Source organism: Mesoplodon mirus (genome assembly GCF_964341445.2).
Source record: "Mesoplodon mirus genome assembly, contig: HAP1_SCAFFOLD_909, whole genome shotgun sequence".
NCBI lineage: Eukaryota > Metazoa > Chordata > Mammalia > Artiodactyla > Ziphiidae > Mesoplodon > Mesoplodon mirus.
The window spans coordinates 147,750-161,650 of NW_028295135.1; the positions used below are offsets into that span (position 1 = coordinate 147,750).

A 13,901-nucleotide genomic window follows, 5' to 3' on the forward strand; every position below is an offset into this window, starting at 1 on the left:
ACAGCCATCAGCAAGCCAGGAAGATTGTTCTCACCAGAAACCAATTCTTATGGTATTCAATACCTTAATCTTGGACTTCCACCCTCCAGAACTGTGAGAAAATAAATTTCTGCTGTTTAAGTCATTCAGTCTATAGTATTTCACTATAACAGCCCAACCAGACTAATACAGACCTTCATGTACACTGCAATATACAGAAGCTAAACAATGATTGTGAGCCAGAGATTACATCTTGAACAGAAGTGTAATGACGCTTGAGGTACTCACAACTTCACGAATTTTGTCAGAAAGATGTGAAAAAAAGTCAGTCAAACAACGGTTCTGATAGTGGATATTTTCTTTATGTGTTTGACCTAAAGCAGTGTCTGACAGCCTCCCTGATACCCATCAGTATCGCAGTTTTGATTCTGTGGCTCCAGTTCCACGTGGCACCAAGGTGCTGTGTACTGTCCATTCTTGGGTTTTTGGGTGCTGTACCTATTGCCAATAGGTGGGTCAAACCACTGGGGCTCTTCTGAAGTCCTCCCTAAATTTGGACCCAGCTTCAGCTCCAAATCCGAGTTTTCAGAGAGCCCAGGGTGAGGCTCGCCTGCCACAGTAGACACGTTGGCTAACGGGTTGCACTGCAGCACCCGCTCGGACAAGGGCACCATCACGTTGCCACCGTTCTTCTTCTGCAGGGGCGGACCCGTGGACAGTCAGCTTGGCCCCCAGCACAGCCAGCTGCCTGCTCACTCTCTCGGCCCCTGTGAGGAAGGTGTTCAGCCCTGGCTTTGAGGTCAGAGTCGTCTCCTCTCTGGGTTTGTGTGAATGGAGGAGCCGCAGCCCTGGTCTGGGTGGTGTGTTGGCCCTGGGTTTCCGGGTTTGGAGGAGTATCTTACCACCTAGGGCTGAAGAGTTCAGGGGCTGTGGACCGTGGGTTTTGGGGGCAGAAGATATTTAACCTGGCGTTTGAGGAAATGGAGGGAGAAGAGGCTCAGGTTCAAGGGCTCCTGGTTTGAATCTCTTGCTTTAGGTTTGAGGGCCAGGGCAGTCTCTCACCAGAAGCTGCAGGATATCATCAGGAACATTGCGAGTGTTCTTGCACATACCCCGGGCAGCTGAGTGGGAGAAGATGACCGGTGCCTGTGACACTTGTAGGGCTCGCCGTGTCACAGCATCCGAGACATGGGCCAAGTCCACCATCATGCCCAGGCGGTTCATTTCTGCCACCACCTTCTGCCGGGACAGGATGGGGAGAGGGCATGAGGGCTGCATTTATCTTGTGTGTATTTATCTGTAGGGAACAGGCGGGGCTATACATTCATGTGGGGCAGGGTATGGAAGCCGGGTCCTTAACTCGCCAAAGCCGGAGAGCCCACTGACATTGCTGTAGAAGGGGTGGATACCTACCTTTACTGAGCTCTGTGCCCTGCAGGATGGCCAGGATGCAGTCTGACTGGTGGCCATGACTTGGCTACAAGAGCCTAGAAAGTGGTTCTGTCGAACCGTCTACACCTGCAACCGTCTACACCTGCAACCGTCTACACCTACCACCCGCCCTGGTGGCCGGCAGGCCCGGGGAAGCGGCCCCGGCCCCTGCTCCCACTCCCGCCCCCGGCCATTGCGAAACGGCGGAGGGGGGCCTTTATCCAGAGGGAGCTGTGGAGAGCCACACCCGCGGGCAGGTGGCGGCGCCGGGGCAGGGCGCCGGAGGGGGCGGCCAGGTGCAGGTCGAGGGGTTCGCGGGCCGCACGGACAGCACCCGGGCCCGCGGCGGAGTCTGGGTCCGGGCCAGCCACCCCGGGAGCGTCTGGGGTGCGGCCACCTTGCAGGGCCGCCTTCTGGCCGCATAGAGCGCCCCCTCTGGCGCGCTGTGGTGGGAGGGGCCGGAGGAGGTGGGGCCTGCAGCGGTGCCCGTCGGGGGTGCGGAGCTGGCGGCCACCGCCACGGGCGACTAAAGGAGAAGGCGGAGCCGCAGCGGGAGGCAAAATGCCTATGGCACCCGGTATTCCCAGGCGGTCTCCCATCCAAGTACTAACCGGGCCCGACCCTGCTTAGCTTCCGAGATCAGACGAGATCGGGCGCGTTCAGGGTGGTATGGCCGTAGACGGGGGCGGGGGATCATTTGAAGGGGGTCTTGAAAGGTAAGAGTTCCACAGTGGCGACAGGGCATTCTGTGCAGAGGAAACAAGATAGCCAAAGATCTCTATCCATTGACCTTGCTCTATTTTCTTCCAGCATTTAGCACCATCTGAAATTATATTTTTATCTAGCTTCTCGTTGTTTATTTCCTGTCTCCCCCATGCACTCTAATTCTCCAAGTGCAGGAAGCAGGTCTATCCTATGTGCCCAAAAGAATGCCTGGCACATGGTGGGTGCACAGTACATATTTGTAGCATGGATGAATCAGTAGGCAGTCCAAGCAAAAGGGAGAGAACGGGATTTGATGAGATCTATAAGTACATATGTGGTTTCATTTCAACCTCACAATTCTCCTTCCTAAGAAAGATGTCATTATCTCCGTCTTACAAATAAGGAAACTGAGGTAAGACAAAGGCAAGCAACTTGACAAAGGTCACACACCCAGTAAAAGGTAAAGCTGGCATTGAAGCCTAAGCTAGCAGGTTCCAAAGTCTGGACTGTACCACAGGAAGAGGCTAACAAAGGCCTGAACTAAGTAAAGCCGTGGGAAGGGAGTCAGAGAGAAGAGTTCATGCTTAAGAGTTGCTGGGCTTAATAAAATGGACCAGACGTGGCCACAGACTGAAAGAATCCCCTGCAGATTCATCTCCATCTGAGCCGCTCGTCCTGACCTCCTTCTCAGTCTCATGGGGATGACAGAAAACACATGCAGCATTGGCCACTAACTAGCTGTTTAACTTTGGAAGCCTTACATATCTAATTTCTCCAAGCATGTTTCCCCCACATGAAAAAAATGGTGACAGATACTAGGTTTACGGTTGTTATGAGATGATGCAGATGAAGCACCCAGGACAGTTCCTGGCCCATAGTAGGTGTTCAATAAATATTAACTTACTTCTCTTTCCCCATGGCCTCCTGCTATCTTTTGGTCTGGGAAATACTATTCCCAAGAGGAGGACCAAAGAGGGAGGAAGTGTTAGGAGGGCATCTGCTCTGGGGCAGGTATGGAAATGGATAGTCTCAAGAAGGTAGTGAGTGACAAGCCAGGCCTGGAAGAGGTGGGTGGATAAGAGGCTAGGAAAGTACCCAGCAGTTTTCTCTATGAGGAAAACTCTGACCCCCCCTATAATGAAGGTTCAGACAAGCAACCAGAATTCCAAGTCATGTGCCCAGTCTTTTCTCTGCACAAAAGGTGTAGCCAGAGCTTGGTGAAGGGGAAGCAGGGGACCATTTGACTTGGGCCTCATACGTACAAATTTGGTTGGATTCCCAAAGGAAGTTATTCATCAAGTTATTATAATTTGGGGTGTTTAAAATGTTAATTTTTAACAGTTATCTGTGAGTTTAATTATGGATTGCACCTAGTAGTGATTTTCCATTTCTTAAAACATAATGTACACTGCTCTATACAAACTGTTTCCTGAAATAAACATGTTATTTGTGGACTCATTTTTAAAAGGGGTTAACTTATAAACAATTAAATTATACCACAAGATTTTGTAACTGTCTTTGAATTTTCACATTTCCTATGTGTTGGAATTGTTTCAAAAAGAAGAAGAAGAAAAAAAAGAGGCTTGGGTTTCTGGGTCTCTTCAGCTCAAGAGGGCACAGGGCAGTGGCAGCCCAGAGGCAGCCAGAGGGGAGGTACATTGCTTTACAATGTTGTGTTAGTTTCTGCTGTATGACAAAGTGAATTAGCTATACATATACATATATCCCCATATCCCCTCCCTCTTGCTTCTCCCTCCCACCCCTCTAGGTGGTCACGATGCACTGAGCTGATCTCCCTCTCAGAGACAACCTATAGGCGACTCAGGGGTCAAGCAGCAGATTGGACCACAAGACCTCTAAGTTGCTACCAAACTGGGGATCTGGACCCATTTCCTAGTTTTGCTTTGAAATACACCTGAAGAAATGAAAAGCAGGTGGTCGCCGACTTTCAGAGAATTGAAGTCTGTTTTCTTGCCAGTTATTTTTCTGCCACCATCAGTTTCCATAAACCCTATGAGGAGACATATGTCCTCCCTCATTCTTACAGATCCAGTTGGATTGGAGATGACGGAAGTGATGGCACAAAGCCAGACACGTCTTAGCGCTCACTCCGCACTGTCACCAAATGGCCAGGCGTCAACCTTGAAGCACAATCTCTATGCTGGTTCCTGCAGAGACAAGAAGAAAGAAGAAAGAATAGGCAGAGCCTTTGGACTTCAGGACTTGTGATCCCATTTTTGTCCTCTGTAGCCGTGAGGACTTGGCAATACAGCCTGAGGCCAACAGTACTGCCTGGCCTCAGTGGCTGAAACAAATGAGGGATTTAGGTTTTCACAGAAAAGTGTGAAGAGAGACCATGCAGAGCTGGGATGCAGCTTCAGGATATGACCTGAGAGCCAGGCTCCTTCTGCCCTTTGGCTCCACCATCACTTCTGTGTTGCAGGCAGGAAAAAGGGAAGAGCAAGAGGAAAAAGTGGTGTTCCTACCAGTTTCAAAGAGCTCTCCTAAGAGTCTGCCCCAAGGTTAGTGCTCTTTTCCCTGGCCACACCCTACCGCAAGGGGGACTGGGCACTTTGTCACCCAATAAAATCCAGGGTCCTCTTACTAGGGAAGTAGGAGGCGAGTACAGGGCAAACAACAGCAGTCTCTTCTACTTTCTCTCATGTCCCTCTGTCAGGATAGTGGAGATTGTACCCCGCTTTCTAAAGATGAGAAAGCTGAGAGGTGGCCAGGAGGACCTGCACAGAGCCACAGTGGGTTGGTGGTAATGTTGGTGTCAGCACCCAGCTCAGGGCTGGTTTTGACAAATGATGAACACAAAAGGCAGAAATCCATGAACATCTGTGGGCAAACAGCAGCTGTGAGCCCAGGGCCATCTCTGTGGGGAGTCAAACTGACAGATGAGAGGGGCTGCAGGGTGCAGTGAGAATGAGGGCTGCAGGACACAGGGCTCCATGTCATTCCCTGGGTTGGCAAGAGCTAGACAGCTTTGGCCTTGGCTCAGTTGGGAGAACAGATGGGCAGGAATTCGGCACAGCTTCCAAATCAGCCAAGCAGCAAAGACTGCCTTCTTTGCCCTTGTCAGCTGAGGCTACAGCTCCCACCAGTCCCAGCCAGCTGCAGAGGCCCAAGCCTGAAGACCATGACAACTTGGCCCGGACTGTGCCATGCCCCGCCCACTGTGGGAGCCAGGAGGACAAGCAAGTGCAGGTGTTCCGCCCAGCAGTGAGGGTGACACCTAGGTGGAGCTGCCCACCAGGTTCAGATTTCTCTGTGCAGGGCGAGCAAGCCTTGTAGCAATCCAATCTCAGCCCTGACTCCTTTGGCGCATAGGACTCTTAACTATGGAGACAGCCAGCCCGTTTGATTGAGGTCCAGACCTCTGTTCTTTCTCATGCTCTCACCTCCCTCCCACAGGAATGATGGCAACGTGGCCAGAGGTGAAAGGCAAATCCAGGAATTATACTGAGATGCAAGCAATGCAGAGAGAACTCCTTCCCACATCTGAAGAAAGGAGGGTCCTCACAGAAACAAGGCAATCGATGAGGGGATAGGAACGCGTGTTCAGCTCAGAAACAGGACATAAAATACATAGAATTTTATTGCAGCTCTGGCTAGAGCATATGGTATAAGAGGAAGAAATACAGGTCTTTAGAAAGAAATGCACTTTGTGCTGTCAGCTAGACGTGGTAGGTTCATTCTCTCTTTCTCCCTCCAAAGACTACATGAATTTTGGATTATCTGTGTATCTACTCCCAATTCACTGACTCTGGTATTAAAAGCAGACTGAAATTTGTTTAGAATTCTACTTAGCTAGAAAAGTTCTTTTTTTTTTGAATGAGACTGAAATTTGTTTAGAATTGTTTAGCTAGAAAAGCCAGAAAAGCTTTTTGTGAATGGTGCAAGGATGACTACCATGACTCCTTTAAAGAGAGAAGCTGGGAAAGAGATGGGAAGGAGAGGCCGGGCCGGCTGTGAGGGCCCCACCCCCAGGAGGATGCTCCCTGAAAGCAGCAGTCTGTGCAGTGCCCACCACACCCCTCCTCCGTGAGGCTCTGGCGCCCTGCAGCCACCTGCAGGTTACACGATGAGGCTCTTCCAATGAGTATAAAGAACCCCCAACCCTGCTCCCTTACCCCAGGACTTCTATAATCTTGAGACCCTAGACTCATCAAAGCTACACTCTGCAGCCTGAAGATCTGTCCACACAGCCAAGGGAAGGCTGGGCAGGAGGCAGCCAGCAGGCTCTCACACCACCTGCCTCCCCTCCTTCCTCAGTGGCTCCCACGAGGGCACAATCAGGGCTGGGAGGCTTCATGAGCCCCCCTTGGCCCTCTGGGATGTGAGGAGTCAGCAGGGATTCATACCCATCCTGCCGGGACCATCTGCACTCAATTATAAGCCCTTTGGAAGCCAGCAGAGGGCTGTTAAGCTGCCGCTGGTTCTCTATGATTAGCTAGTTCTTGTCTTTTGAATACTGCATATGGTGCAGCCAGCTGCAGAAAGCATTCATGACTCAAAGCTTTTTTCCCCTCAAAGAGAAAAGTGCTAAGTTGTTATTACTATGGGAAGAAAAAAAAAGTTTAAAACTCTTACTTTCTGGTTAAGTTCCTCTTCCTCCCTTAAAATTCTACCTCTTCCCAGGATTGGGACCATTCCTTTGTCTGTTTTCTACCAGCACTATATAGGTACTTGCTTGCTGAAGATGAGCCTTGCTAAGAAATATCAAGATTGTGTATAATTCCAGCTCAGGTGTTGTTATCCATGGTCCAGTAGACCCTCTTCTCTCCCTTATTTTGTGTGAGAGACCTGACGTTAAGGCATGCTTTTGATGAAACCACTCCAAAAAGTCAACTCTTTGCAATCAACTCAGGAGCCAGCGCCACTGCTGAGGCTTACCTTCTTTCCCAGGTGCTGAGCCAGGAACAGAAGCAATACTGCTTGGTTCGCACTTGAAACCCTCAGTGTTCTCTGTAGGCGAGAAGCAGTTAGCTGGCTACAAGCTAGCATTAAAATCAGTAGGGATGCTTAAAAAAAACATGTATTTCTGGGGCTATACATAGACTTGAAATCCAGGCTCACATGTGAGTGGAGGTCCAGAGAAGATGGAGATTTGAGAGTCTTGTGAATAGTGATAATGAAAGCCATGAATTAGCTACAATTCACAGGGAAAAGAATATGGAAATAGAAGATGGGGGTAATCAGAGTCCCTTCTTCCTCATATCTCTGAACTAGGCAAATAACTCGTTTCTTTTCTCATAATACACAGGCTCTATGGTAAACACAGCACAAATATGCCAATAACCACAGGGCACTCTATGGATAAGACAATTCTTTGTAGAGTGGATACATGTATAACTGATTTGCTTTGCTGTACACCTGAAACTAATGCAACATTGTACATCAACTATACTCCATTTTAAAAATATATATTTAAGAAAATGTTCTTTGTACCATGAGTTTGGCTGGCTTAAGCCTATAAATTTGCAAAACTTTAGGAACCCATCTATATATGGAATGAATAGTTCTACTCTCCATGTTGAGAGACAAATAAAAATGCCTATTTAACTATCTAGCAGGAAAAGTACCCCAAAAGTGATTTCACTTTTTTTTTTTTGATGAGCAATTTTAAGCATGTCCAAGAGGAAGAAAATCTGTACCAATATGGGTTGTTCCACTGAGCCTAATGGGAGCCACATGTCTATCTGACAAGGGAGTTACAAGTTTGGAAAGGGAGAAAACAAAAGGAACCCTGTGTTGTTAGTCTGAAATTGGAGGTAAGGTGTAAATTCATGGTTTTCAATATATGGATACAGAAATAAATTTAGATGTCATGGGCACATAGGTATGTGTATACATATACACACATGCAGATATTCCCAAACTCTGACCACTGAGATGGCCTGGGACCAGTGGCTCCACAACAGTACTGGGTACACTTAGCACTCAAATCTTCGCTTTAAGGTAATTTTCCACTAAAGCAAGCAGGGCTGGAATAGGGAAAGTACAAGACAAACTTGGAATGTCTTATAGTGTCAGAAAATAAAGAAATGCCCAAGTTAAAGGGGGATGTGTCAAGACGACACAGGAGCCAGCTTGAAGGTGTTCCTGCTGGCCACATCTGAGACCATTTAAGCATCTAAAGGAATAACGATAATAACCAATTACAACCCACTGAATAAAAACTGAAGAATCCATACTTGTAATATTAATATAAATTAATAAAGGGGGAATGAGTGATTCTATAGTGGAAAAGTCTGGCAAGCACCACCTTAAACAAGTGGTCAGTTAGTGTCATAATGATGGGACAGGTGGAAATCATGCACCGCTTGAAGAGATGCAGCGAGGAAGACGCAGCATTGCTTCTATGCTGCTCCTGCCAAAGATGCATAAACTAAACCTAACCTAACCTAATCTGACAGGAAACACCATCCAAAGTAACTGGCCTGTAATCTTCTAAAGTGTCAACGTCCATTACTCAGCCATGAAAAGAAATGAAATTGAATTATTTGTAGTGAGGTGGATGGACATAGAGACTGTCATACATGAGTGGAGTAAGTCAGAGAAAAACAAATACCGTATGCTAATGCATATATATGGAATCGGAAAAAAAAAGGTTCTGAAGAACCTAGGGGCAGGCTAGGTAGACGGAGGCGTAGAGAATGGACTTGAGGACACGGGGAGGGGGAAGGATAAGCTGGGACGAAGTGAGAGAGTGCCATGGATTTATAATACACTACCAAGTGTAAAATAGATAGCTAGTGGGAAGCAGCCGCATAGCACAGGGAGATGAGCTCGGTGCTTTGTGACCACCTAGACGGGTGGGATAGGGAAGGTGGGAGGGAGACGCAAGAGGGAGGAGATACGGGGGTATATGTATAGCTGATTCACTTTGTTATAAAGCAGAAACACACCATTGTAAAGCAATTATACTCCAATAAAGATGTTTAAATTTTTTTTTTAATTTAAAAATTAAAAAAAAGGTCAAGAAAGCCAAGAAACAGCTGAGGTACCATTCAGAATAAAGGCCACTACAGAGATATGACAACTCAAAGCAGTATGTAACTCTGAACTGCATCCTTTTGCTATAAAGGTTATTATTGGGACATTTGGCAAAATCTGAATGGGGCCCAAGGATTAGTGGCAATTTCCTGATTTGACGGTGGTTTTGAGGTTACATAGAAAAATGTCCTTGTTTACATGAAATACATACTAAATTCAGGAGTGATTTTTGGGAGTGACAGGCCCAGCAACTTGGCAATTTATTTTCAGATGATTCAGGTTCTGAATTGGTAATTTTTCTGTCTGAGGAATAGTTCAATTTTTTTTTTTTTTTTTTTTTTTGGGCCACGCTGTGCAGCTTGCAGGATCTTTGTTCCCTGACCAGGAACTGAAACTGGGCCTCGGCAGTGAAAGCGCCGAGCCCAAACCACTGGACCGCCAGGGAACTCCCTAAAAATGTTTTTAAAAGTGTAACTTCTTTTCCTTTTTATGTTATATGACTTAAAAAATGACTATAGCAATGAAGACAGTGATGTTGACGATGAATTTGTGACATCAAGAATTTCATAAAATTATTTCTTGAAATAAGGTAGAAATTCATGTTATTTTATATAATGTGATTTTTAAGTATATATTTTCATTAAAACATTTAGGAGTTAAAAAAAGATCAGTGAACGAATGTGCTCTTCTAGGTTGAATTAAAATAGAATATTTAAGGTTTAAAAAAGTTTGGCTGGGGAAAAATAACAGTTTTGCAAAACCTTTGCGATCCAAAACTAAGATGATATTCAACAGCAAGAAGTATTCCAATTTCTCATAACCAGTTCTCACAAGCAAAGAAATGCATGCCTCACTTTAAGAAGGTGTCCAATAGAAACAGGCAAATCTGAAAGAGTTTACCAAGTGTAATAAATTAGAGGTGAAATCACAACAAAAGAATTTATGGCGTACAAAAAAATTCACAAGTAGAAGATTCCTTCTATCAACTTCTCAGAGTTCCATGAGCTCTCCCCTGACCTCTGAAAGATGGGTTTTACCAAAATCTGGTTTACACGGAACTTTTCAGGTATATATGGTCTGAAAAGAAAGAAGTATCTGCTAAGAACCTGCCTGGTGCTCCTTCCTTGTTGCAGCCCTTCTTTGTGTAAGTGATCAGAATCAGGTCCAAGAGACACAGAATCAAGCATGACATATCACACCAAACACCATTTCCTGTCCAACCAATTCTCATCTCTCTCCAGTAATGAAAAGGTGGACGTTCTTCTTGGACTGCAGCATCTGTGCAGCCCGCTCCACCCCGACCACAGCAGACAGCCTCTGGGCATCGTACTTGGAGTAGGGGACAGTGCAGGTCCAGGCAGCTTCCTCTCCTCTGGTGGCGGCTTGCAGCATGTTACAGACTTCACTGTAGAAGTGGGGATATGTTGGCAGTTCATAGAAAATTAGGTTCCTGATGCCTTTTATTGTGTATCTGTTAGAAGGAGAAAGAGAGGCTATGTCTACATGAGAAATTTTATGGAAAAGCCACCGAAGAGTTTTACAGGGACATAGTCACTCTCGCTGTTTCATGCAAGGAGAAAGACCATGGCACAAATAACACACAGACCAAAAGTTACTCAAATTTGAGCTGGAGGGGCTCATTTTTTGTGACAGTGTATTTGAATTCCTAATGTTTGGCTTAAGATAATGATAAAATGAATTTGCACTTCTTGAGCCTAATCTGAGCAGACTGAGGTAGGGTGGGGAAGAATAGTAGACAAGGATTAGAAATCTGCCGCAGAAAATTTGAAAAGCAGGCATTTCCAATTTAACATTATCCTAATTATAATCAGGCAAAACAGTGTTCTGTAATGGAGATGAGGTCAGACCAGACCCAGTACATAAAATAAACAGCATAAACTGTAAATGCACTCCCATTAGTCTTTTCTTGTCATTCTGTAGACATGTTAACTCCATGGCAGATGTCCCAAGTTCACCCATTTACAAAATCCTGCCCGAGGACCCATTAGGCATTATGGGAAGGCAATTAATTTCAACAGCTTCCTCGCTTCTTTCCCTGCTGCACAGGGCTGCATGGTGTGGGGGGGGTGCAGACCCTAGGGACGCGCCTTACGGTTCGGGTTGAGATCAATCATTCCCTCTTGGGCTCCATGACCAAAGATTTTATACGTTGACAAGTTTCTGATTTTTCCTGTTAAGACTCTCATACAGGGCTGATGTCAGACTCCCTCGGGAATTTTATTTTATTCATGGACGGTAAGTTTTCCTTGTCTTTTTATCCCTTGGCTCATCCTGATCTCTCTGGAGACCCTCCTCTCCCAAAATATAACTGCAGTCCATTACTTGGATCAGCTTTCCACATCCTCTTTCCATAAAGGAATTTTAATGGCTAATGATGTTGAAAAAACACAGTTCTGCCTCAGTAGTTATCAAAACAAACACAGAGTTCCATTTCTGCTTAGTATGTAGAAAACTCAAGAGAATACTGCTCCCGTGCTAACAAGAAAAAGATAATCTACAACAGTGTTCCTTTTCCTGAGCCTAGACAGCTGATGTCACAGGGCAACCAAGTGAACGGATTCAACGGTGCCCTGGTGTGTGTTTAACAACTGATTCTCAGTGGGGGAGGATAGGTGCTGATTTGAAGCATTTGCCAATTTCTGTGGTGTAAATACTCCATTTCAAGCTACCAGTGTCATGTTGCTGAACTTGGAACTGGGAAGAGATGTGCAACCATACCTTAAGAGCTGGTATGAGCCAGCTTCAGCCCATCACTGACTGAATTCCAAAGAGTGACAAGATGGTCTGAAGAAAGACAGGACATATGAACCACTTCACCTTTGGCAGAGCACAGTGGGGAAGAGGGCAGCTGCTAAGAAAGTGGGTAGGAAGAAAAAAGCTACACTTCTAACAAGTTCTTAAAGGGCAATTATGGGCTTGCATGACAGTTCAGAATCCCTGGGATTCCCGGACACTCCTTTACTTCACAGTCATGATGGCTTTTCCAAAGGTCTCCACTGGGAGCCCTGGAAAGGCTGGACGCAAGGCAGAAGACCTGAGAGACCCCGATGGTGGTGCAGACATGAAAACTCACTCTCTTCCCAGAGCCATGTTGTATATGAAGCTAAAGCCTGAAGCCAGTGAGGGGGCAAAGGTCAACTGCCAGGGTGGAGTCAGAAGCAGCAAAACTGTGTGCCCTAAGGGAGGAGCATTAACCCCTCACCCCATCCCTCCCCACCACAGGACTTACATCCAGTCAAAAGAGCAGTCTGGGGAAAGGGGAAAGGGCATGAAGACTGGGGAAAGGGCATGAAGCCTGTTCAGCCCAAGATCCTGCACTGATGTAAGCAGATGTTTGCCACCACTGCAGAGATGCAGGGAACTCTTCCCCACCAAGACCCCTCGTAGAACAAGGCAGAGGCTGGCCACCATGGAGGGTGGTGCAGGAGCCCTGAGAAAGCGCCAGCTCCAAAGCCCAGGATGGACAGAACCTGCCTGCATCTGAGCTGGACCAGGAGGAGAACAACTGCCCCACTTCAAGCCTTAGGGGAGGAGCGAGCAGGAGCAGCCTGCTGCTGGGGGAGGGGCCGGAGCGTGGGAGAGGCTCTCCCTCGGCACAGGGGTGCAGGGCATGGTGAAAGCTGAGAGGGGAGCAGGACACTGAGACAAGGCCCTCCAGCACTGGGCCCCACAGTGGGCCACTGTCTGCTGGAGGAACTGGCAGTTTGTGGTAAATAGAAGGCAACGACGGTAACAACCAAATCCTAACTAGATTCACAACTGCCACGCTAGTGGCCTGACAGAAGAGGCGTCCAGGCCAGCTACTTACTCAGGCACTACGTTCAACTGACAATTACAAAAAACACAGAAAAGCAAGAAAAAGACATTAAAACCATGAGGTATCATTTTGACTATCAAGTCACTGGAGAAAAGGAGAATTTACAGAAATATTTACAGAATTTACAGAAATAGGCTAATGGAGTATAAATTATTGTGAGTGTGTATTTCACCGGGGAGGGGAGAAGATGGGAGTGGCAACACACAGCAAATTTTAAACTGGGTACAGCTTTTGAACAAATAAGTTTTCCTTTCCAAATTTATCCTAAGGAAATGCCTAGGCAACTATGCCATCAACTACGCATATGGATGCTCTTGGCATTATTGTATATAATAACAGAAAACAACAAATCAATATGCCCATTAAAAGGAAACTGGGTTAATTATATACCCATACAATGTAACACTATGCAACCATTAAAAAGGATGCTATACACACCTTAAAGATTACTTATAATTACACAGAAAAGGTATTTTTACGATATAAAGATTTAGCAGACCTACCTTGACCAAGTGATTACATTTAGTATCACCAAAAATGGGACAAACTGACACCCTGGGCCTCTTGAGGAGATGCAGGGGGAAGTACACAATATCCTCTATGTAGAATTCTTACTAAAATTATGTTTAAATCTTTGGTCCCCGAACTCTAATGCTCACTGAATCACCTATTTGTTTTTTAAAAATACCTGTAATTGGTCCCCATCCCCAAACACCATGATTTAATTGATACTGGGGTATGACCAGGGCATTCAGATTTTTAAAAGCTCCCCAAGGGGATTCTAATATGTAGCAAAGTTTGGGAACACTGATCTAAATAATAAGAAAACAGCCAAATCCAGATGTGGGACATTCTACAGGAAACTGGACTGGACTCTTCAAAACATATCAGTATCACAGCAAGAAACAAAGGCAGAGAATTATTCTAGATCAGGGTTTCTTAACCC

The 13,901-nt window shown here is 46.2% G+C and overlaps 1 protein-coding gene across 1 annotated transcript in view; it reads right to left on the bottom strand.

Annotated features, from left to right (window-relative positions):
* Window positions 1-7,674: 7,674 nt before the first annotated feature.
* LOC309797712 (U3 small nucleolar RNA-associated protein 25 homolog) overlaps window positions 7,675-13,901 on the bottom strand; it is a gene marked incomplete at its 5' end in the record, with an annotated part of 28,277 nt that continues 22,050 nt past the window's right edge. The window contains one exon of the mRNA XM_082646151.1: window positions 7,675-10,588. Coding sequence (XP_082502277.1) covers window positions 10,345-10,588 — 244 coding nt within the window. The 3' untranslated portion in view covers window positions 7,675-10,344. The remainder of the gene's footprint in view (window positions 10,589-13,901) is intronic.